Below are 26,522 nucleotides of genomic sequence, written 5' to 3'. Positions count from 1 at the left end.
TTTGAACTTGAAGAACTGGTTTTTCTAATGCCAATGGCGGTTCCCGCGCCATTAACACTGCTCTCATCTCGTGGTTCATCCACGTGTTCACTAGTACTGTCGCTATTCATTATAACTACAGTTTACAAAAGTTTTTATACCACGCTGAAAAACACGACCGTCTTTCAAGCGCCGAGAAAGAAAACTGATCTCGTTTACCTGGACCGGAAGTCATAACAGTACACCTGAGTACTAGTTTTTAACTTCCGATGGGGAGCGAGTTAAATACCAACGAGAGAAAGAAATCCTAACGGACATATGTCAGGTAGGTTTTTAATTTATGAAATTAAAATAAACAATATTAAACATAATAAATATCATCTTTTATTTTAAGACAACTTATGATATATGCTAAATAGTCTCTATTCTTCTAAATTTATAAAAGACAACTCTTTCAAATGGGAGATAACCTACTGTTGTGCCTAGACGTGTACATCTGTTAGTTTTGACAATACACGATAAAGCCATATTTCCACTACTTATCAGTTTTTGAAAGAAAATTTTAGAACAGAATAATTCTCTTATTAAGCTGTTGATTTTTTTTTAATCAAGGAATATAATTTGTAGTATTAACATGAATCATAAAAGAAAAAAAGAAACACTGGAAAAAAAAATTGCCAATCATTGCTCCTTTAATTAATATATATGTCAAATAAATTTCCAATGATTTATAAAACAAAACACGTTTTATAACTTTTGAACTAATGGTTTCATCAGGTTACAAAAAAATCCTGCAACCTTAAGAGCCTGACAGAAAGTGAATTTATTGGCATAACACCACTTAAGAATTTATAAGATTTCAGTCTCTGGATTGATCTTTCTACATGTATTCTCAAAGAGGCTATGGATTTTGATTCCTTAATCTCCTTTGCCGTAAGACATCGTCCTTTTCCATGTTTACATGGTCTGGTAAATGGTGGCATATTTAAGGTGGCACCTTTTGATAATAATAAGTCTTTGATTAAAAAACCTCTGTCAGCCATTACATGATCCCCCTTTTCAATCAGATCAATGAATCCACTTCTTTCAGTAATGCTCCTATCAGAAATGTTACCAGTCCATAAGTCAGATATAAACGAAAAAGCTCCATTTGGTGTTATACCTACAAGCGTTTTAAAAGTGTTCTTTGACTTGTAATTTGACCACGTTTTTGACTGTGCTGTTGGGTTTCTTGGTCTCTGCACATAAAATTCAGTAGCATCGATGATTACACGAGTGTTAGGATATTTTCTACGAAATGATAGAGGCATGTGTTTTTTAATCTTTTCTTTAGATGGCCATTTAATAAGTGGTCCTAAACATTGTGCCATTAAAGATATCCAAGTCGTGAAAACCCTGCTAATTGTTGACTGTGAAACACCAAACAAAAGAGACAACACATATGTGTTTAGTCCTAGCCTCAATCTCAAAAGAGTTATAACAAACTCTTCAAAAAAAGTCAACTTCCTTAAAGCACCAGGTTTTTTCTTATTATTTACTTGCCATCTTTTACCGTCACTTGAGTCGGGACCCATCCAGTATTTCATTTTTGAAGCATGTCCTTCTAATAATTTAAAAATTCCAAAAAGCATTGAAATACTTGGCAGTCCAAGAAAACATTTAATATTACTATTTGATTTAGTCAACTTTTCAACAAGTTTGTCCTTAAGCAGTTCATCTGTATTATTAAACTTCTCATTTAAAACTTTATTTTCCTCTTTGGTAGCATGAAGTTCAACTTGTAGCAATTTAACTTGCTTCTGTAGCTGGTTATTATCTGTCTCATATCTTTGACATTTTTGCTGTGAAAAAAAGTAATAATTATAAATATATAAATCAAGGCAAACAATTTATGAAATTGTTTTTGTATTTTTTGTTTACTTAAGTCAAGTTGGTAACAATAAAAGATTGATTGATTTTTGGTTGCTTAACATTCAATTTCAGTGGCAAATATTTCATGCATGTTCAGAATGAAATAGAGTTATATGGTAAAATGACTTAAAAAAAACCATTTACATGTAATACTATATTTCAACATGTTCATGTTGGATTACAAATTTTAAAAGTAAATATATATTTAGTAAAATGTTTGAATAGATCATATTAAATATTGATGTATTAATTTGAATATAAAAGCACATTGCTTCTTACATTATATTATTGTTGATGTATGAACTGCCATCTAATAAATTAAAACAAATCATTTTTTGATTGAAATACATATTATTTCTATAGTTCATAAGATTAAAAAATGTCTTTTTCATGGCTTTTGACTCTTATATCCAATGGAGGAATTTTCAATATCAAATAAAATCCCAATTAATTTCGTACCTCTAAAGCGTTGCTATTTTCAATTAATATCGCACATTTTTCCTCAATGGAGACATCTTCACTAACTTTAGTGCTAGTGCAATAAGTGTGGTCCAAACTTGGCTTTTCAATGTATGAAATTACTGAAAGTAAGTAAATATGTACCATTTAAATTAGAATTATTTGACTACAATGTACATCAGTCAGGATCATAGACTGGTCGATTTTAAAGAATTAAACGTACAAAATGTGCATGTAATTTAGAAAGTTGTAGTACAAAAATGTAGTTAATCATTTTATAAATGGGAACTAGAACCATATGTTTAATAATAATACTTTATTCCGAAAGCAATACAGCTTATAAATAGGATACATATATACACAATTTTACACCAATATAAGAATTTTACAAGAGATATATAATATATATAAATATAAGGTGTGCACGAAAGAACATATGCAATGTAATACATAATACTTAAGAGCCATAACTCTCAGAACACATATCTTTTCTACTGGACCTTTAACGACTGTCCACCAGTATGCCAGTTGATGGTGTACATGTAGTGTGCAGACAAAATTAATCTGAGACTCGTATCTATCTTTTCAAAATACTTTTTAAATTTTGTTTTTGAAGTTAAGTTTATTTTGTGATAAAATAATATTGGCAATTATTTTATCTTGAAATTGTGAAGATAAATTGTTTTAAATTTAATATATGACTTTTATATTTGTATTTTAATTAGAATAATATTATAATTGTTATTTTAGCATTGTTTACTAATTGATTTTATGTCGTCATTGACTGATTAATCACAATTATTATTGTTAAATTAAATTATGAAAACCGTCCATGCACTTTATATATATATATATGCCTATCAGAACATGCAGTCATACAATAGACTGACCCCTATGTTCCTTGGTTCAATTACAAGTAGTTCCCTCTGATTTACAACAGTACCATGGTGGCACACTGACTATTCAGTCATAACATCAATTTTTTTTAGTTTTACTTAAAATTACCTGGAATATCTGGTATGTTATTCTTTTTTCTTGGTACTTTTGGCAGTTGTGAAACTGTAACAATGTTTGATGGTCTGTAAAATATATATATACATGTATATTAAAAAATAAATATATCTTCATGTGCATACAGTCCAATATTTAAAAAACACTGTTCGTGAACATGAAAACCATTTTTTAAGTTGTCAAAGCTTATTATCTTGGAGCCTCGTGGACATAAGAGGGGTAATTTCCGCCTCTTTTAAACAGATAAAAGGGACTAACATCTACATGTACCCCCCCCCCCCCTAACACACACACAATTTTCTTTTACTGTTTCATCATAATAGGTAAACAAGACAAAAATATATTGAAGAATGAAAAAGAAAGAGGACACTAATTTCAACTGTTTGTTACTTACTGTGTTGTCAATATTAATTGTTCAATTGGACGTAAAGTACTGTTCTTGGTGTCTCTTGGTGTTCCAGTTTTGTAGTTGTTGTAGGCAACTAGCGTTGGGACTGCATTTTCCTTCGTAGGTCTTCCTTCAATAAAATGACGGGAGCAAAGTGCATGCCAGTGACAATTTGGATCGGGATTAAACCCTTCCCTTCTTATCTGAGACAACCAGAGCTGCCTTAGTTTAGGATTCTTTATGACTGAAGGAAGTACATGAAAGTCGACGATACATCCATTTAAAATCATATCAGGATACTTTACAGCATTATGTTTCTTTCGTGAATCGTTGGAGCAACCCTCCGCTATGCAGTGAAAATTCACCATGCTTCTTTTCGAAGCTTTACCGCTCAAAAACTATCATAATAATTTTACATGACGTACATTATATACATGTGCTTTGACACAAAACATGCCTATAATAACGCAAAATCTCGCAGTAAACGTTATCACTAGGGCGAGACTAACGGTAACCTCAAATACGGAACGGATAATCTGAATCTTACGTATTCACAGGTATGTATAAACAAATATTACAATATATGTGTATCGATTCTGATTAAAATAGAAAGTAATTAATTTGTTTCCAATTTTTTAACGATAAAAAAAAAGTGGAGTGCAATACCGTTATCTCCACGCTTATCGGTGAAAGGTGAAATTATTTCTCGAAATCAGTTCCTGATCTGGACATTTTAAATTATTTATCTTTTTCTATTCTTATTTTTTGCTAGATTATACATTTGCAAACATAAAAATTATTACAACAATTTGACAACTTTATTAAGTAGACATTTATTCTTAGTATGTTTACTAGTTGCCTGCATTTTGTAGCTGTACATGAATTCTGTTTTAAATACAGTATATACATCTAAAGATTTTGTTTTCTGTTCAGACATATAGTTTGCCTTGTATATCATGTATATACAAAACATTATAATTGTAATCAAATAATTAATTTCATAGTATTGTTCATCATTTATTTTATAACCCCAAACTAAATTTTTTAATGTTAGAATATTATTATTAATATTCAGTTTTTCTAAGAGTGTTTTTTACTTTTCTCCAGAAATTATCAAGATAGTGACATGTTAGAAACATGTGATCATAATCCTCTGTGTTGTTGCAATAATGACAATTTGAAATATCGCATATCTTCCACTTTTTCAATAAAACTTTACAAGGTAAAATAAAATGTAGCAATTTCCAACGGAACACTTTGTATTTATTATCTTTTAAAAAATAATGAACAAACTTTAACATATTACATGAAAGACTCTTAATGTATACAAGGTTAAGCTTTGTCTTCCATTTATAAAAACCAACAGGTATTTCAATTTCATTCTCAATTAATATATTATAAATTTTTCTGGTATCTACATTTTCTAATTTTTCTTTTTTATTGCAATTATCAATAATATGTATTGCATAGGGCGTTTTTACTTTAGTTTTCTTTGAGTTTTCCTGTTTTAAAATCTTTAACCATTATCTTGGAATAGCTTTCTTTAATTGGTAAAATTCTGACATCCAGTTACTTTTTATTTTAAGCTTTTGTAAAATAAAATTTTCTTCTATATTACAATTTTCATCAATGATGTCATTAATAAAGATAAAATTACTATTTATCCAGTTTTGGAATAAAAGGCATTTATTTTTTATCTTTAAGAAACGATTTCCCCAAATAACTTCTTGACGTATAGATCTAAAGTTTTTTGGCTGTTGTACTTTTTTATTATTTATCCATGCTTTTACAATGTTGAAATAAAATTTTGGCAGCTCCTTTAACTCTGGAATAGAGTCAGTGTTATCAATATTCATGTGAAAGATAAGGAAATCTTTTCCAAACTTATTAAAATAAAAAAGTGGAATAATTTTCCAATTTTTTAAATCTCCATTAATTAACCTTTTGATCCACCCAATTTTGATAGATTCTATATATTTATCTATGTTAATCATTTTTAAACCCCCATCTAGTTCACAAAAACTTAGTACTGTGCGTTTAACCTTTTCTCTTTTGCTTTTCCATAAAAAATTATAGATAATTTTTTTAAATTTAACAATATATTCTTTTTCAATATGTGAAACAGACGCTAAAAAGGTAATGTTTGGTATGATCAATGATTTGATAACTGTTATTTTACCAATCATTGTTAAATGTCTTTTCTCCCAATTTTTTATGATCTTTTCAGACTTTTCTATTTGGTTTTCTGCATTTAGTTTTTGGCATTCATTTTTGTAACAACCGAAAAAAATTCCTAAACATTTCACTGGTTTGTTTGTAAAGTTGATATTTTCATATTTTTCTTTGCAATGTTTGTGTTTTCCTAACCAAACTCCTTCTGTTTTTGATCTGTTTAATTTAAGCCCTGACAAAGTGCCAAAAATTTCAATCATGTTTAATACTTTTGATATTTCTTGTTTCGTTTTTAAAAAAAAGTGTGGTGTCATCTGCAAGTTGACTGATTTTTAAAGAATGTGTTTTCCCATCTATTTTGATTTCAAATCCTTTAATATTATTGTCTTGTCTTATTCTACATGCTAATATCTCGACAGCAATAACGAAAATTAAAGCACTGCACGGACATCCTTGTCTAATCCCTCGAAAAATGTTGAGGGGTTCAGATATCCACCCATTATTGATCACTGAGCTTTTAATATCTGTATACCCTTTTTTTATCCATTTGAGCATAGAATCTTGAAAGCCAAATTTTTTTAATGCTGAGAACATAAAATCCCATTCTAAAGAGTCGAATGCTTTTGAAAAGTCTAAAAATAATAATGCTCCTTCTATATTAAATTTTTCTGCATAATCAATTATATCCTGGATCTGTCTAATATTATAACCTATATATCTATTTTTAACATACCCATTTTGATCTTCATGGATAATTTTTGGTAAGACATTTTTAATGCGCTGAGCTAATGAATATGCTATTAATTTTGTATCAATATTTAATAAAGTAATTGGTCTATAGTTATCTAAACTCAGTGGATCATTTTTTTTATGGATAAGAGAGATAACTCCTAATTTCTGAGAAGTTGTTAACTCCCCTTTTTTATATGAAAAATTAAATGTGGATACAATGAATTCTTTTAATTCTTCCCAAAATGTTCTATAAAATTCTACGCTTAAACCATCAATTCCAGGCGCTTTGTTCAATTTCATCTAAAATAGTGCATCTGTACATTCATCTATAGTTAATTTTCCTTCCATAATATCACTCTCTTGTGTTGTTAATTTATGATCAATATTTGTATCATTAATATAATCATTTATAGATTTTATATCTGGATTTGTACTTTTATAAATATCTTTATAGAATTCTGTCTCTAATTGTAAAATTTTGGATGAGTCAGTTTGTATCACTCCTTCTTTATCTCTTAGTGCAGTTATAGTTTTTCTTGTTTGTCTAGCTTTTTCTAAGCCTAAAAAGAATTTAGTATTTTTTTCCCCTTCTTCTACCCATTGAATTCGTGACCTGATTCCTTCTTGATACTATCTTATGATCATAAACAAGCTTATGTCCAAGTTTGGTAGAAATCCAGGATAGTTTAAGAAAGTTATTAAAATTTCAAAAACTTTAACCACAGAGTGAATATTTGTGAACGTTGCCGACGCCGACGACGGAATGTAGGATCGCTATGTCTCGCTTTTTAGACTAAAGTCGAATGCTCGACAAAAAGGAAGCATACTTTAAGTTTATATAATACCTTCGTATATCAAATGGCATATTTTTTTTATAATGAACAAAAAGGTAAAATAGGCTTCTTAGAGGAACAAATGATCAGTAAGCTGGAGTTTCATATTGACAACATATTTGTTGAATTTGGAGGTAAACTTTTTCAAATTGTCGGTTTTCCTTTAGGATAGAACTGTGTCCCTCTCCTTGCTGACCTCTTCTTATTTTCATATGACACGAAGTTCGTTCAGACACTTTCCATAAAAAGAAAATAAAAGATGCCAGCTAGATCATTTAATTTCACATTATATTGGTGATGTTCTTTCAATTCAACAATTCCAACCTTTGTGATTGGGTTCCATTAACATGATTGATATATCATCTAGAACTAGAAATTAAAGAAACACGGATACGGCTTCCTCTGTCTCACTTTTAGACCTAAACCTCGAATTTGACATAAGCGGTTGATGATCCCAGTAAAATAATCTATGACAAACGAGACAATTTTAAATTTGAAATTATCCATTTCCCCCATTTTAGTACAATGTAGCAATATACCAACCTCGTCAGAATATAGGATATACATTTCCAACTCATTCAGTTTTAAAAGTTTACATCTGCTACTCAGACTTAGTAAAACGTCGTAAGTGTCTGCACATGAAGTTGATGAACCAAGGTTATGTCAAAGAATGTCGTGTCTTTTTTTGTGCAAAAGTTCATCGAAAATTACCAAGCCCTTGTTGATCAATATTCCGAATCAACTTCACAATTAATACACAATGATACATAGGTATGAATTTTGTTTTATCATCTTAAATACATGTTATGGTGTTCTTTATGGAATAACCGTTTCACAGATGAAATCGGATATGTTCCTTATTTCCTAACTACAATACCCTTCCCTTTTCAAGAATGTGACCTACCGAATTATACTATTTACTGGATTTGTAATAACAAAAGCAACACCACAGATGCCACATAAGGAGCAGGATCTGCTAACCCTTCCAGATCACCTGAGATCATCCCAATATTTTGGTGGGGTTCGTGTTGCTTAGTCTTTAGTTTTCTATATTGTCTCTTCTGTACTATTGTTTGTCTGTTTGTTTTTTTATTTTTGGACATGGCGTTGTCAGTTTGTTTTCAATCTATGAGTTTGACTGTCCCTCTTGTGTCTTTCGTCCCCCTTTTATTAAGTTATTTTTTTCTTTGTTGACGTACTTGTTTTTTTTTAAAGTGATTAAAATTATAACAAAATGTTGGCTGCTGTTCCCCTATTTTTGACATCTATATCTATTATGTCAGTTTATTTTCTTCACACATGGTTGCTAATTTAAAGGAATTTAATGCGACTGTCATTCAAGTGCATGAGAGGTTTAACTAGCTTCAAAACCAGGTCTATCCACAATTTTCTACAGCACAAAATGCCTGTACACAGTCCTGAATATCATGAATATATATGCCAGTTGTTATCCATACGTTTGATGTGTTTTCAGCATTTGATAAAGTCGGAGAAGAAAACACCATGGAAAAAAGGGAGGACAAAAAAACAAGCTAGTTAACAAAACACAGCATAGAAACTGATAACACCATGGACACCAAACAAACAAGGACGTGCTATTAACGTGCTATTAAACTACTGATTCACATGGCGGAAGCTTTGTACGACTTTTATCTTTATTTATAGTCAATTGATGTCACAGCAATTTAAATTGTTGTGCGATTTCTTAAATTCGTATTTCGAGTCGTATAAAGCATTAAAAAACACCTAGCAGCAAGTAAAGCACTATCAATATCATCCTGGGTTAAAGCTACAAGATTAATGGAGCGGCTCTGTTTCGTTCTGAGGATGTTGAATACTGACTTTTTACCGATGCCAAAAAAGACTTGAAGTGGAATCACACCCACTCAAAGCATGAACGAACGGCAGAATACCGGTGACAACAATGTTAAAAGACGAAACAATGGCAGGAACTGGTATTAATCGTCTGTTATCCTTCAAGCTTCTAATACGAATTATGTATTGACGTTTTATGCGGCCTTAACAGCGTCTCCAATAGAAATATTGCTAGCAAATACAATGCTAGATTAACCTTGTCCTTATTGAGCAGAGAACACTATAGCAGCCCTATAATGTTCTCAAGTTTAACCTTGAGGTTAGAGGAAATATTAATTTTATCTGGTAAAAAAGACTGGTACATTGTCAAAATTGATGACATAACAAGAGACTTTTTGTCACGAATAGGTCTCTGTCTATAGTTTCAACTTCTCTTTCAAATCATACGTAGATGTATTAGTGGATTTCTGTCCATATGTCAAGTTTGTGTTTAAACATGCCTCATTATAAACTGCATTATTTCAAGCAAATTATCTTGCTCTAATTGATAAATCATTTTAGCGTCGCATGCTCTAACAGCAGCATCTTTTAGATCTGTCAACAGATACAATGGTATGTTATGTTTTCACCTTTAAATGAGATAGTTTCTTGCAAAAAATACACTTTGGTGTATTGAGAGGATGACCATTATTTTCAGACAGCAAATAATTTGATAATAGGGCTTTGTATCTGATGCTACCTTTTCAACCGAAGAACGTGATACTGATTTCAAATTCTGCTTACTTGTGAATATTTTATTACACTTTGCTTAATCGCCTAATAAGGGTCTGTAATTAGAACCTACAACAGTGTCGGTTTATGTGTGAAAAGTATCAGGACTCGAAATCCTGATAAAAAGCAGACATTTAGCCAAATATTTATCTTCTTACGAATTAGCGTAAAAAAGTAAATCGGGTCGATTGAAGAATTATACGGCGGATTTACTGTTGTCCCTTTAAAACACACATATTCTGCACGTGCAAATAATGCTAGGTAAAAAACGATGATTTTTCGGTGCTATTTTGTACCATTTTCAGATGCATTGTGCTGTACTTGTAGGACTACTTAAAAATGTCCTTATAGTGTATCAGATTCAAGAGTAACTGTATTTACCAATTTTGTTAACAAATTATTTTTAGAAGCTGTCAGTAAATATGAGATTTGTCTACCGAATCAGCAGTGAGGTATTCGTTGCAAGTTGGATAACGTCAGTTAAGGCTGTTTTTAACGTCATTAATTTTGTACCACATTTGATATTTACGACAAATATTTTTCTGAAGCTGAATAATCGATAGACTATTTAAGACATTAAAATTCCATGAGGTATTTAGGTAATTTAAACTCGTTAACTAGGCGACTTTTCAACATTCGCCGCTCCACTTTTTGTAGATCTCAACCTTTTGATTAATTGATTTTCCGTATTTTATTATATTCATGACAATAACCAAACAATTTGATTTCACCCCTAAGTTCTTTCGTTTGCCATGTCGACCATAGTGGATGGCTGGCTGCGAAGGTCATTAGACTTGTTTTTAAACTAGATACCCTTATGATGAATGTGACCAAGTTTGATTAAGTTTTGCTTAGAAGGTTCAGAGCCAAAGATTTTTTGTAAAAGTTCACGGATGACAATTAACAATGAAGACAACGAACAACAGAATATTGAAAAAAGGGATGAAAAAATGTTACTAAATAGATTTTCAAATTAGAAAACATAACAGATTGCAATAAAGGTAAAAATGAATTCATCATCAAGAAATATAAAACGCATAGTCAGAGATGACATTGTTGACAATATAATGAAATTTTATGCGACTGTTATGCAAGTGATAGGTTTAGCTAGGTATAAAACCAGGTTTAATCCCCCATTTTCTCCATTAGAAAATGGCTGTACCAAGTCAGGAATATTACAGTCGTTTTCCATTCTTTTGAAGTGTTTAAGCTTTTTATTTTGCCATTTTATAAAAGACTTTTCAATTTGAATTTTCCTTGAAATTCGGTATTTTTGTAATTCAACCTTTTAGATAACGAAAGTACATAGTTTTTACGTAAATTATCAATGATATTTGAGTTAAGTGTTTTGTTTTAATTTTCGAATTGGGTGGTTAATTTTATTAGAGTCACTGTATTTTTTTTTATGACATTGAATTAAAAAGTTTACAGTCAACAGAAAGACATGTCAACCTAGCTTGACATTATTCTGATTCGGAGCCTACTAGTCATATTTCATACTCCAAAATGATAAGTACTTAGCAGAGAAATAGCAAATATCAATGTTCATGTATTTGGTTTGACTGAAGCCGGGGTTCGAATTCATGGTTGCTGCCACTGAAGGCAAACATGCTACTACAAGACAAACAACTCCATTATTGAAGAGTTAACTTAAAGAGTTATCAAAATACATATAAATAACTGCTTTATTGAAGTTGTCAATTGTTTTGGTCATTTAACTGTTTTGTTGATTTTATATTGCTGATTATTTTTGGCATATGCACTGTATACTTATATAAATTATATAGTGTTTTCATAGAAAAAAAGCAAAACCATGATAATAAGTCCGAAATCCTCAACGTATGACAATAACTCCTTCTAAGAGTGACCTGATAAATAGGATAAAGGCAGGAAGTATGTAGATCTTAACATTCTGAACATGCTTGACCTTGGCATGCTTGTTATATGTTCCGTATTTATAATACTTCAAGATATTGAGACCATTTGCACATTTATTCCTTATGTTCTATTTTTAGCCATGGCAGCCACATTGATTTACTTACAGGAATAAAACAAACCACACACACTTTAAAAGAGATACCATTTGGTTGCAACTGTTTTTGTAGTTTCAGAGAAGAACATTTTGGCAATTGTCTGGTGAGCTTGTCTAAACATTCTTTCGTTCTTTTCTGTGATTGTGGAAAAAAAGTGTAAATATCATGCCTTTTTGTCATAAAACTTTTGTTTGTATTCCTTCAACATTTGTGTTCCAAACATCATATCCAGTATAATAAATTATAACTGGTTGATTTCTAAGTCTGTGTTTTTCTAGAAATTTTATGACTGAAAGGCTTTATTTTGGATAGTTTTTGGAATTGTTTTGAATTTTTTCGTCAATATCAAGCCTACGTCGATATAGAGAATATTAACATGTTATATATCAACCTGGCTGTGTTTGATGACCATGGAGAGTATACAAGTGGATATTATATCATATAATACCTGTAACAAAGGATCTCATCACTTTGACCAGAAGCAGCGGACTGATAATCACATGACCTCTCAACTGTGGGGTATCAAAATAGACTATCTCCCCAAGTGAGTGGTGTAATTGTCGAAAATCTCTGAGCTCTTCATTAGACAAGACGGACACCTTGCTGATGGAATTCAATTCTTCAACTTTCCTCAATGACAATACTTGTTTCCCTTTTGCAACCAAATTAGCAATCTCAAGTTCAAGAGGAACAGAGGCATTGGACATTTCCTTTCCCCAACATGGATGTTGAAAGGTGAGATCTGAGATGGCTTTCTTTAGGAAATCGATCTCCGGATCTGTTTTGTCTGTTGCATTGACAAATATTTGGTTGTCAATCACCAGATGTTCTCGTCCTTCATGGTCTTTAAATAACTCTTCTACTCCACTATACAATTATGTACGCCTTGTTTCAATATCCTCCTATAAAGAAATGCAGCAGTACAGGAAAGGGATAAGATTGTGCGAGGAAATGCAATGTTTGCACTACCTCAGTTCATGTAAAAGTAATTTATCACTGTGTAAGGGATAATCTTAATCTGTAATCGTAATCGATTGTAATTGATTACATTTTTTCCAGTAATCGACAGTAATCTGTAATAGAAAACATTTACGATGATATGTAATCATAATCTAATCGATTACAGGAAAAATTATGATGTAATCATTAATTACTTTTCGATTACATTTCGATTACTTTTGACTTTAGTAAAATAGTTTGATGAAATATAACCTATGGATATTTTAAATGAAAATGTGTATGTATTCATCACTTTATAGTACAGATAAAATAGAATGTATTAATAAGACTTCAGAGTTTATCAAATGCCTTATTTGTATCTATTGCCTCAAGCTGCATTATGATCAACCAGATCTCCTACTAAATTTTACTGTATATCCAGCTTTTGAAACAATTGATTTTACTGTCTTCAATGCTTGTCAATTATTTAAAGACCTTTTATTTTGAAACAAGAAATAGATTAAAATAAGAAATGAGTCTGATGTAAAGTTCTGTACTACATTGATGAAGAAGCTTAATTTTTAAAAAGAGTTTAAATTTTAGCTAGAATAGATAAACAGCTGATTCGTCTTATATTATGATATAACAAGTTAAAAAGTACACATAATCCTTTTGGCAATGTACCAATTGCTATGCATTGAAATTCATGTTCAGAAATGGATACTTGTATCCCATTTTGACACTAAAAATATAATATTTTATATTGTTTATAATTTTGAATAGAGCATAACAAATTTTCTACGAACTTCTTGTGTTTACTAATCAGATTATCAAGATAGGTTATCCCCCCAAAAAAGGATTAATTCATGCATGTATAAATTATACTATAAACTGAACTAGCTAATTATTCTACTTTTTTATATTTCTCTCAGAGGAAACTCTTAACATTGTAATGAACTGTATATATTCAAATATACCTGTCAAAAATAAGTAAACACAAAACACTAAGTAAAAATGTTAAGGCAGTATGAATGCAAACATTTGCAAAATATGGAGAAAATAAGCTAAAATATAGAGAAGTGACAGAAGCCATGCAATGTCATTGAAGAACTTTATCACCACTCACTCATATTGAAAACCAAAATTTCAATAATTTTGGAATATTTCCGAACCTCAGTAAGAGCTTCAATCAAGAAAACAAACTGTCAACTCAAAATTTGAAAACAATTATTTAAATGCTATTTTTATCAAGTTCTAAATTTCCACTATACATATATATACGTTGAACAACATATTTGTGTTAAACTTACTTTATCAAGTTTTTGTAATTTTGTAAAATGTAATTGACAGAAATCGAAAAGTAATGAAATTACTTTTGATAAAGTAATCGATTACATACAACTAGAGGCTCTAAAGAGTCAATGGCGCGAGATCACCTTGGTCTATATGCATATTCAACAAAGGACACTCTCCAACATTGTAGACGAGAATAGAGTTAATGACAAAATTCTTTTTTTTTTTTTATCTTATTTTGCTGATCATTGAAGTCTGTTTTGTTTCTCTCTATCTTATTTAGCTTTTGCGCCAAAGACAAAAGAGGGTAAAACAAATCCTAATTTAAGGACAATAACTCCTTTAAAGAGTAACAGTCTACTAATTATATCGACAAAATTTGACTTGTTAGTAGTTCTTGTCTTGCTTATCATTTTTGATTATTTAAATTTCTATCTATCTATTATAATTGTTATCATATAAGGCAAAAAAACGCAAAATGAATTGGTATAAATCGTCATTTAAGGGTAATAACTCCAAATAGGAGATGTTGGACAATTTCCGCCATTGTCTTAATTGTAGATCTATTCTTGCCGATTATTTTTGTTTATTTAAGTTTCTTTCTATCTATTATAAGTTTTAAGATATATGACAAAAACGCCAAAAAATTGTACAAATCGTCATCAAAGGGCAATAACTCTAATAAGGAGTCAACTGATGATTTCAACCATATGACTTATTTAAAATCGTCTGACAGTTTTGACATATGTGGACAATTGGTAGAGCTCAACATTCTGAACAATTTTACCCTTTTCAGATTTCCTTTATTTATAACGGTCATCAAAATAATAGACAAAATTTGCATTTCACCCAATATGTTCCATTTCTAGCAAAATCGGTCATCTTTGTGGGGTCATCTAACACATCAAACACATGTTGTTAAATCAAATACCATAATGATGAGTGTGGCCAAGTTTGATTCTATTTGGCCAAGTAGTTTCAGACCAGGTGAGCTAACAATGATCAAAATCTAAAATGCAAATCTTTATTTTTTTAAAACCTGTTGACAATAATAAAAACATCACAAACATTTCTTCAGGATGTTCGCTACTCTGCTTCAAAATAACAAGTTTTTTAAAAGACTGTTATAAATTGATAGTATATAAATATAGAAACTACAAAAGCAGAAAAAAATAAGGGTTCGTGTACTTGTTTTCGATATATAACGGTAACCTAGTGAAAATTTGGCAGGAAATAATTCTCTTTTGATTTTTCATAGATTTAACATTGACACCTTTTTTCTTTCAAAAACAATTAAAAAAATTAAAGAACCTTAGTGTCAGAGCGGGCTCACATACCTCACGCCCCCACATTGACACTGGACAAATAAAATAACTCTACGAAAAAAAAATGGAATCATAATTTCCTGTCGATATGCACATCTACATAGTATGTTCTTATTATATACAAAGTTTCATGAAATTCTGTTGTGCGGTTTCAGAGGAGTTGCGATGACAAGTACATGACTGACGGGTCAAAAACATTATACCATCCGCAACGTCGTTGCGTGGGGTCTAATAAGGTTTTTATAAGATTTTCAAAGATGACATTTTAAACTATATGTAATCAAATTATAGAAAGAAAAGTAGGAGTTAGTGGGCAAAATATTTAATAACACTACATGGATAAAACCAGAGGATTCCGAATATCTGGCAAAAAATCAAAAACAAGAGGAGTGAACATCCTTAAATTTACAGTAAATTATTTGTTAGATGTTAACTTATGCCCAAGAAGTGGCATATTCTTACATTTACAGGGCATCTATTTTATATTTAGAAATTGAGTTAAAAGATGTTCTCCGTTAACCTTATCAAGGTACAAACCTGTTCTAGCAACGTAGCTCTTGTGTGGGCACGGAACAATAACTTTAACCGTGTTGGAAGTTTCCTCTCACTGTAAAATAGTATAAATGTATTTTCACTTTTGGTATTTAGCTGATTTCTTTCTCTGAATTACCTTAGATCTGCTCCGAATAACCTTCTTACGTCAAGCAACAATCACTTTGTAATTGTGATGTCAAATTTTACCAGAACTTGTGTGATTTTACGTAATGGCAGACAAATTTGCATACAAGTGTAAATATGGCTATTGTTATATTGTCAATATAATGTAAATGATCAGTCTTCCCGGCATTAGAATGTCATTTGCATATAAATGAGATGATTGATTGATTGCTGGTGTTCGTGCGCCACCTTCAGCATAAATGGTTATATCATTGGCGGTCAATTTTTATAAGTTGAAGAAGCAGGAGTGCCAGGAGAGAACAACAACCTTTGACAAAAAAACTGACGATCCTAGCCAATAGAGATTTGAGTCGAACAGCCACATGCAGGGTTGGAACTCACAACATCAGTGTAGAAAATGCTAGTGATACAGTAGTTGAACTACCTAGAACACTAGCCACCGAGGCCCAGTGAGAGAGAAGAAGGCTTTTGTTTGATTGAATGCCTTTATATTTGATGTCAGTGTTAAAGGTGAAAACTAAAAAGCAATTTTTGCATTTGAGTCACTTTCTATAAATTAAGTAAGATGAAAACTTTAATTTAAATGAGAATATTCTGTAGTGGGTCTCATTGGGGTCTAAGCTTAATTTTGGGTGAATCAGGAAACGAAGTCGGGAGGGACACGGGAAAATTACATGCGCTATTATGGCAACGATAACCAGGATCTGGGATCAGACTCCCCCAATGAGACCCCCTCTAGATCTGTATGTTTGTGCGACTTTTTTTAATATAAAAAGAATAAAAGCTTTAAAAAGAGAATTTTCTGTGCCTTCTTGTGACCTACTGTAATAAAAGTGAAATGGCAGTTTTAAATCAGAATATTCTGTTCATTTTCATGACCTTATTGAAAGTGAGATGAAAGCTTTAAAATGAAAATATTTTGTGCGTTTATGTTTCTTACTTTAATGCAAGTGATATAAGAGCTTTAAAATGAGAATCTCTTGTGCGTTTATGTTACTTACTTTAATGCAAGTGAGGTTATAACTTTAAAATGAGAATCTCTTATGCGTTTATGTTACCTAATTAAATGCAAGTGAGATGAAAGCTTTAAAATGAGATTCTTCTGTGCGTTTTAGTGGAATATAAGATGATATGACTGTGTTAATTGCACCAGGTAATGTCTGTTTGGCAGTTATGGCTTTCCCTCCAACGATATCTAAGTGGAATGACTGAGACAACATTCTGGCAGGCGATTCATTGTATTCTTTACCATGCTGAAATAACAATAAATATGTAAATTAGGCCTTTAGTTTTCTCGTTTGAATTGTTTTACATTTGTCATTTCAGGGCATTTTTTTGCTGACTATGCGGTATGGGCTTTGCTCATTGTTGAAGGCCGTACGGTGACCTATAGTTGTTAATATCTGTGTCATTGGGTCTCTGTTGGAGTGTTGTCTCATTGGCACTCATACCAAATATTTTTTTTTTAAATTATCTATTTAATAATCAAGGTACAAACAGAACATAATGAAAAGGAAAATGTATTTGGAAGTACTGTAAACTAGCTAATTTTCCCCACTTTCGCAAGAAAAAAACGTCACTAACATGTAAAACTTTGGACTTCCTAATATAAATATATGAAAATTAACAAAAATTAATCGCTGCACAGTATATCTAATAGGAGATATGGCGTATCTTATATGACAATTTAAAACTGCCGAAATTTAAAAAAAAAGTTGTTAATAAACTCAGAAAACACCTTTAAAGATCATTAACACAATATTTCCCAAATTACAAGAGAAACGAAGAAACATATATAAAAACAATAATGTGTCCATAGTACACAGATGCCCCACTCGCACTATCATTTTCTATGTTCAGTGGACCGTGAAATTGGAGTCAAAACTCTAATTTGGCATTAAAATTAGAAATATCATATCATAGGGAACATTTGTACTAAGTTTGAAGTTAATTGGACTTCAACTTCATCAAAAACTACCTTGACCAAAAACTTTAACCTGAAGAGGGACAGATGGACAAACTGACGGACGATCGGACGCACAGACGGAAAAACATAATGCCCCTAGGTGGGGCATAAAAACAAAAGGAAACTTGGGCAGGTTAGTGCTCAATATACTTTTTCAGCTTCTACATGTCCTTTGGTTACAAGCTCATTGATGTATACCTCACATCAAGTCAATAAACTGCAGACAACTTAAGGTGGTACATAGCACTACAGGGAGATAACTCTGTAAAAATCAGCTGAGTGTTTTAATCATGTTCAATTGTTAAGGAAATATTTAGCTTCTGGATGATCAAAATTAGTGTTTGTCAAACTGCTATATATCCAATGAGATTTTTCTGATAAAGTGTGCGGTTCAAGATTTTTGAAATTTTTATATTTTTGTCAAAGAGTCAAAATAAATTTTATGAAAGATAAAACAAGCCAAATTAAAGTCAAGGTGTTTGGTACCACATTAAAAACAGATCAACATAACTATAAGAATGACAAGAGGCTGTCAGAGAAACAGCAAACCTGATTTTCCTGCAGATGTCGAACTCTGAACAGTTCAACTGAGTTGAGCAAGTATGGACACAACATTTAAGCTTAAAACATCTCTGAACTTAGATTCTGATTGAATATTTGATACAGTATAGGTTTGTGTCACAAAATGATTGTGGTCAAAGAACTGAAAAAAATAAAATTGGACATTTACCTATATTATGGTCCAATATCCAAATCTATGTACATTGCTAGAATCAGCATATCAAAGAACCCCAATAATTCAATTTTTGATGAACTACTTCTTAGTTGAACGATTTCTGTTCAAAGGGAAATAACTCAAACTTTATTTCCAAGAACCAATTAAAGAACCTTAGTGAGCGCGCTCACATACCCCACGTCCCCACATTGTCGTTGGAGAAATGAAACATGTGTGAGAAAAAAAAAATTGTATAAGAAAAAAAAATTGAATCATAATTTCCTGTCAATATGCACATCTACATATTAGTATGTCCTTATTATCTACAAAGTATCATGAAATTATGTTTTCTGGTTTCAGAGGAGTTTCGATGACAAACTGTTGCAGAAGTACATTGAAGCAAATAAGTTCAAAGGGGCGTAACTCCTAGAAAAAAAATTGAATCATAATTTCCTGTCGATATTCACATCTACATAGTATGTCCTTATTATCTAACCAGGTGCTCCACAGGGCGCAACTTTATACGACCCCGGTGGTTGAACCCTGAACAGTTGGGACAAATTTGATCATAATATTCAAGCTTGATTCTGTCTGAATTTGGATTGTGATCAAATTTTTGACATAATATAGGTTTTTGTCACAAAATTAATGTCTTCAAAGATCTAACAAATCTATTACACAATACTGTGCAATTGAAGATTTCTTCTTGAAACTTTTCAAAATTTGAAATTTGAAAAATTTTGAAAAAAAAGGAAGCCCTTCAAAAAATGGTAAACAAAAAATCCCCCACCCCAACTTTTTGAAACCCCCTTGGAGCAATAACCCTTAAACTCATCCCTATTGAACCTTGTAGTACAATTTCAGAGAGATCCATACACTTAAACACAAGTTATTGTCATGACTGTTTGAAAACTAGAAACATGCTTCTTTTTGGCCCTTTTTTGGCCCCTAATTCATGAATATTTTGAGCAATTAACCCAAAACTTAATCCCAGCCTCCCCTTTGTTATATGGTACATTGTGGTACAATTTCAGAGAGATCCATTCAATTACACATAAGTTATTGTCTTGAAACTAGAAAAATGTTTGTTTTGACCCCTTTTTGGCCCTTAATTCCTAAACTTTGGCACATAACCCCTAAAATGAATCCAAACCTTCTACTTGTGGTTTTAAACATTGCGGTATGATTTCAGAGCAATTGAAATACTTCTACACAAGTTATTATCCTGAAACTAGAAAAATGCTTGTTTTGGGCCCCCTTTTGGGCCCCTAATTCCTAATCGGTTGGGACCATCATCCCCAAAATCAATCCCAACCTTCCTTTTGTGGTATTGAACTTTCTTAAAAAATTTCATGAAGATCTATTCATTTAAATTTAAGTTATTATCCGGAAACCAATGTGTCTTCGGACAACGACGCAGACGACGACATCATACCATTATACGATCCCAAAAAAATTTTGGGGTCGTATAAAAAGGTTTCATGAAATTCTGTTGTGTAGTTTGAGAGAAGTTGGGATGACAAGAAACAGGACTGACGGACTGACGGACAGACGGGTCAAACACATTATACCTTCCGCAACTTCGTTGCGTGGGGTATAATAATGTAAATCTAAAATTAGATATGATGTAATTAGATATGATGTTATATTTATTATCAAATTATAATAATCAAATATAATTAACAGTTTTCCAATAAATCTGTCACTCCAATCATGGAAGTAATATATAAATATTACTTCCATGGTGTAATCAAACTGTATGTATATAGTAGTATATGTATATGTAGTTAATAGTTCCCAATATTATTTCTTTCATTTGTAACAAACTAATATAGATCTGCAACTTATCTATGAAATTCTACAACTTTATCTACACAATGTAATGTTATGAAATATATCCTTTAATAAAAATAGATTATTATCTAACATGTCTAATGGATTTGCAAATCTGGAACCCCAAACACTTTTACAGGATCAAGTAAAAAATAAAATTAACACACACAACAAATATAGCATTCAGAAAATTAGTTTATACAGAATAACAAACAAACCTACCAAAAAATTCTTCAAACCATTTAACAAAGAAAATTTAAAAATCTTTTAAAAAATGAGATATTTCCCTTTGTACAGAAATGGATTTATTCATCAAAAATTGAAATCTTTGAAAAGGGCTATAATTGAATAACGAGAAAAACTCAAATCGAGAAAATTGAACTTGACCTTCATTTAGTCACAGGAAACAACATATTTAAATTTGAAAAAATTTCTTCAAAGCGTTTTCATGTAAATGAATGGACACTGTTTGGCAGCCGTCCACCTGCCCCCCATACATCCCCAATTCAATAACCGATTTTGACTTCGAAAATTCGGTTTAAAAATGTTAATTCTTTAATCAGATAAAGTACTTTTAATGGTATTTTAAAAAGCATAGTAAGTAGCAGATGGTTTAAAGTTTAGAAAGTCATTCAAGATGCAAGGCTTATAATGAAAGTATGCCAGATGCAGTGGTGGATCCAGAAATGTTCATAAGTGGGGGCCCACTGACTGCCTAAGAGGGGCCCGCTCCAGTCATGCTTCAGTGATTCCCTATATAAGCAACCAAATTTTTTCGCAAAAGGGGGGGGGGGGGGCAGGGCCCTCTGCCCCCCCTAAATCGGCCTCTGAGATGAGCATTATATCTACATGAAATTGATTCAAATAAAGATTAAATAAATAACAAAAAAATTCAAATCTGGCTAAGGTAAAAAAAAAACGTGCACTTTAAACAAATTATATCAATTCAACATCTTTTTAACCTATAACTGTACAATGTAACCTATGGGAATGCAACAAGAGTATAAATCTCAATAACCGAAAATTATACCATAGCTATCTATGGTATAATTTTCACAATTATACCATGGTTTTGTTGTGTATGATTTTCGAAAAGAAAAACAAAGATGGCAAGACCTAAACGAGGCCGCCTGAATTTTTAAATTGACATATGCACAACAGAGTCAATGTGGGGCCACTAAGCTAAACTGCCCGCTTTGCACCAGCCGATATAAATGAATGCCTAGGGTGGGAATCGAACCCACGTACACCAACTCTGTTGTCCCTATATTTTTAAATGAAAAAAAAATTGACAAGAACAAATTTAAAAAAAGGTATAAATGAGTTCAAATTTAATTATCAAATTATACATTAAAATATAAGTTGATTTTCGGTGATTCAGAATCTGATATGTACTTAGATTGTAGTCCCATAGCCTCCACTGTACAGCTACATGAATATATTGGGTAAAAGGGTTTAAAATTGCAGAGGCAGATTATTTTGGGGAGAAGGGAGTGGAAGGCACGCCCTTTTCAAGGAGCTTCATGTATGGTAGATGCGTAGTCCTTTTTTAAAATATAGTTTTACCTTAATGTTGACTTGCTAGACCCCTCCCCCTTTAAAAATCCTGGATTCTCATCCGATTTGATATAAATCTAAACTGTTAACGAGGTTGCTTAAGTAATAACAATTATGTTTGAGAATTAAAAATAGATAGGTTCCTTTAAATGAAGCTGGACACAGGTTTCTTTAAATGAAGCTGAACATTTTGTTTAAATTATCTAGATTATACATCACATGCGATTTTAATCGTGGACATTTTGAATTCCCCGTTAATTAATGCGTGACTTGGGTTTCTGGTACAAATTAAAACGTGGAATTATCATCCAAACTCACTAAAAGATTCTTGAGATTCAAATTTTCACAGAATTATAAAATTAATTGATAATAAAAATTTAAACAAATGTTTCGAACATTTAACATTTTGATAAAATAAAAAAAAGAATGTGTCCAAAGTACACGGATGCCCCACTCGCACTATTATTTTCCATGTTCAATGGACCGTGAAATTGGGTAAAAAGTCTAATGTGGCATTAAAATTAGAAAAATCATACCATAGGGAACATGTGTACTAAGTTTCAAGTTGATTGGACTTCAACATCATCAAAAACTACCTTGACCAAAAACTTTAACCTGAAACTAACACTTTCCTTTTCTATGTTCAGTGGACCGTGAAATTGGGGTCGAAGTCTAATGTGGCTTTAAAATTAGAAAGATCATATCAAAAGGAACATGTGTACTAAGTTTCAAGTTGATTGGACTTCAGCTTCATCAAAAACTACCTTGACCAAAAACTTTAACCTGAAGCGGGACAGAAGGACAAACGGACGAACAAACGGACAGACTACAGACAGACGGACGAACGGACACACAGACCAGAAAACATAATGCCCCTCTACTATCGTAGGTGGGGCATACAAATACACTAACCCTTTGCAGTTCAACTTTTAATCTGGGGTTCAGGAAAACTTTAAAAATATCTCTTGCAGCCTAATGCAGAACATCCTATTTCTTTTGTCTGTAACGTTACCCGTCACCAATGTAGATGTGCATCCATCGCTGTCGAAAAATCTTGTCTAACTGATGTTCCCGCTGTTTCAGAAGCCCGTGCTTATTTCAGAAAGAAGGCGGACCTTAATGTGTAAGGTCCAAAAAGGGTAATTTGACTGATTCTTATTAAAGTATTGTTAAAGTAAACTAACAAAAATATATGAAATACACATTTTTAAACAGCAATATATGCGATAGGTTAAAACAGATAGTTCATATCTTTTGGATAGTTTTGTGGTGTTTTGTAAATTATACCATAGCTTTTGTTGAATCCCCTCGGCAACCTCACTGGACTTCGTCTCGTGAGGTATTTGCCGGGGGTTTCAACAAAAGCTATGGTATAATTAACGAAACACCACAAAACTATTCAAAAGATATAGCTGTACAAGTCAGTTTTATTTCCATATGTACTCGGAAAAAAAGACACTTACCTTCATTTCATAAAATTTTATCAACAAATCCCAAGCATGCATCTTTCTGGTTACCTGCCCTGACCTCGATGGAAAACATCCCCACGGTACCACGCTCGTACTCTGTCCTATCTACAAAACAATTGTTTGAAAAGTAAATAGAAAAACATCCCCACGCCACGGTACTACGCTCTCACTCTGTCCTATCTACAAAACAATTGTTTGAAAAGTAAATAGAAAAACATCCCCACGGTACTACACTCTCATTCTGTCCTATCTACAAAACAATTGTTTTAAAAGTAAATAGAAAAACATCCCCACGGTACTACACTCTCACTCTGTCCAATCTACAAAACAATTGTTTGAAAAGTAAATTTATAGAAAAACATCCCCACAGTACTACGCTCGTACTCTGTCCTATTTACAAAACAACTGTATGAACAGTAAATAAAAAAACATCCCTATATATATATGGTACTACACTCGTACTCTGTCCTATCTACAAAACAATTGATTGAAAAGTAAATAGAAAAACATCCCTATGGTACTACACTCGTACTCTGTCCTATCTACAAAACAATTGTTTGAAAAGTAAATAGAAAAACATCCCCACGGTACTACACTTATACTCTGTCCTATCTACAAAACAATTTGTTGAAAAGTAAATAGAAAAACATCCCCACGGTACTACACTTATACTCTGTCCTATCCACAAAACAATTGGTTGAAAAGTAAATAGAAATCATCCCTATGGTACTACACTTGTACTCTGTCCTATCTACAAAACAATTGTTTGAAAAGTAAATAGAAAAACGTCCCTACGATACTACACTCGTACTCTGTCCTATCTACAAAATAATTGGTTGAAAAGTAAATAGAGATGGAAAACATTCCCACGGTACAACGCTCGTACTCTGTCCTATCTACAAAACAATTGGTTGACAAGTAAATAGAAAAACATCCCTATGGTACTACGCTCTTACTCTGTCCTATCTACAAAACAATTGGTTGAAAAGTAAATAGAAGATGTGTTGTTTCTTGATAGAAACATGTATAAACCAATGAAATTGTTGTTGACATTCTGTGAGGTCGAGGTCCAAGGACACAGTTATCGTCCTTTGGTTTTCGTTGTATACCAATATAGGCCAAGTGTAAACAGTGTATAAATGGCATGTTTTATTTGATACACTTTCCCGATTTATTTCTTGATATTAAATGCATGAAATACTAAGAAGGGGAATGTAATTACATGTCAACAAAAATTGAGTGCTAAATCTTTATGTTAAGTAGTGAATTGGTCCAGTTCTAATAGGTCAAATTTTATCATGTCTGAAGCTGTCAAACTGAATTTTACACCCCATTAACACAGAATTGTCAATATTTTGGGTTAGAGCTGGTAGAAGTTTCTATAATTTTGATATTATTTGTCTCAATGGTAGTACACTACACTGTAAAATTGTTTATGAGAAAGAGCAGGTGCAATTTTTTTACTTTGAATTTATTGTCTAAAAGAAATGAACTACGAAATAACTGTGTTCTAGGGCAAAGATCAGTCGATAAACATCAGGCTAATACTCATACTAAACCAACTTTAGCTAGGGGTGTTGAACAACCTTGGCTACGAATAAGGGTATCATACAGTTGGCCCAGGTCTACTGCTTTTTGGGCGTTTAGATATAATATAAAAAAGAAGATGTGGTATGATTGCCGATGAGACAACTATCCACAAAAGACCAAAATGACACAGACAAAGATATAAGTTCATTTTAACCCTATGGCAATTAATCTAATTTTGAGAGACAAATATAAATATAACATAAATAAACATAAAACACAAATAAAGTAAAATAAACAATAACTTGATCAAAAAAAAATATTAAGAAATAAATTTAACGATTGAATATGAAAAAATATAAATGAAAAAGTTGATTTTCTCTTCAGCTTTATATAAAACACCAGATTTGTCCAAAAAAAATGTTTTGTTCTTAAATAACCTTGATGTCGTATTTGAATAAAGAAAGATCAAAGTTTGATAATTTCACAACAATTTATATTCACAATATTTGCAATGTGCAAAGTCCCTAAAATATAAACGTATATTCAGGACTCGAACATTTAAATGTGACGAAAGTATGAACCCTGATTTCAACACACTGAGGAGAAATCGTTAACATGCAAATTTACACGAAAGATAACATGTCCCTTTGTTAGTCATACATGTTTATTTAAAGTTTGGTTCATTTATATCTTTCAGAGTTTAGTGTGACTAGTATATGGAACATATTATTTAGGATCTAACTGAAGCCCACCTTTGGGTTCGGGATTGTTTACTGTGTTGAAGACCCATTGGTTGCCTTGGGTTGTAATCTGCTCTTTGGTCCCGTTGCTGTCTCTTTGGCACATTCCCTGAGTTTCTATTCTCAATTTCAAAATTTAACCCTTTATTACTTTTTTGATTGTTAATTTTCTGTGTTTTAACACCACTTTTAAGCAGGGCTATTTTGTAGCGGAAGCCAGAGTGCCCTGATAAAACAATGACATTCAATAGGAAAACTAAAAAAACCTAGTCAATTAAGATTGGAGTCAAGTGCTCCTGTAGGAGCGCAGTTTGAACTCACAACCTCAGTGTTGACTGGCTAGTGATTACAGTAGTAACTATTTAGACCACTC

At 31.9% G+C, this 26,522-nt stretch overlaps 1 protein-coding gene across 1 annotated transcript; it reads right to left on the bottom strand.

Moving 5' to 3' along the window:
• Positions 1 to 752: 752 nt before the first annotated feature.
• On the bottom strand, positions 753 to 4,116 carry LOC134684941 (uncharacterized). The gene is made up of 4 exons (XM_063544261.1): positions 3,755 to 4,116; positions 3,355 to 3,428; positions 2,350 to 2,471; positions 753 to 1,820 (listed from the first exon to the last, which is right to left on the bottom strand). The coding sequence occupies exons 1-4, from the start codon at positions 4,114 to 4,116 to the stop codon at positions 753 to 755; spliced, it is 1,626 nt and encodes a 541-aa protein (XP_063400331.1).
• Positions 4,117 to 26,522: the final 22,406 nt, after the last annotated feature.

Source organism: Mytilus trossulus, chromosome 9, assembly GCF_036588685.1.
Source record: "Mytilus trossulus isolate FHL-02 chromosome 9, PNRI_Mtr1.1.1.hap1, whole genome shotgun sequence".
NCBI lineage: Eukaryota > Metazoa > Mollusca > Bivalvia > Mytilida > Mytilidae > Mytilus > Mytilus trossulus.
This window is presented reverse-complemented; position numbering and strand designations above follow the sequence as displayed.

Coding starts and splice junctions, on each gene's coding strand:
- LOC134684941 (XM_063544261.1), bottom strand. CDS start 4,116: ATGGTGAATTTTCACTGCATAGCGGAGGGTTGCTCCAACGATTCACGA. Junction 3,429..3,754: donor CAATTAATATTGACAACACA/GTAAGTAACAAA, acceptor TATATTTTACAG/ACCATCAAACATTGTTACAG. Junction 2,472..3,354: donor TAACATACCAGATATTCCAG/GTAATTTTAAGT, acceptor ACTTACTTTCAG/TAATTTCATACATTGAAAAG.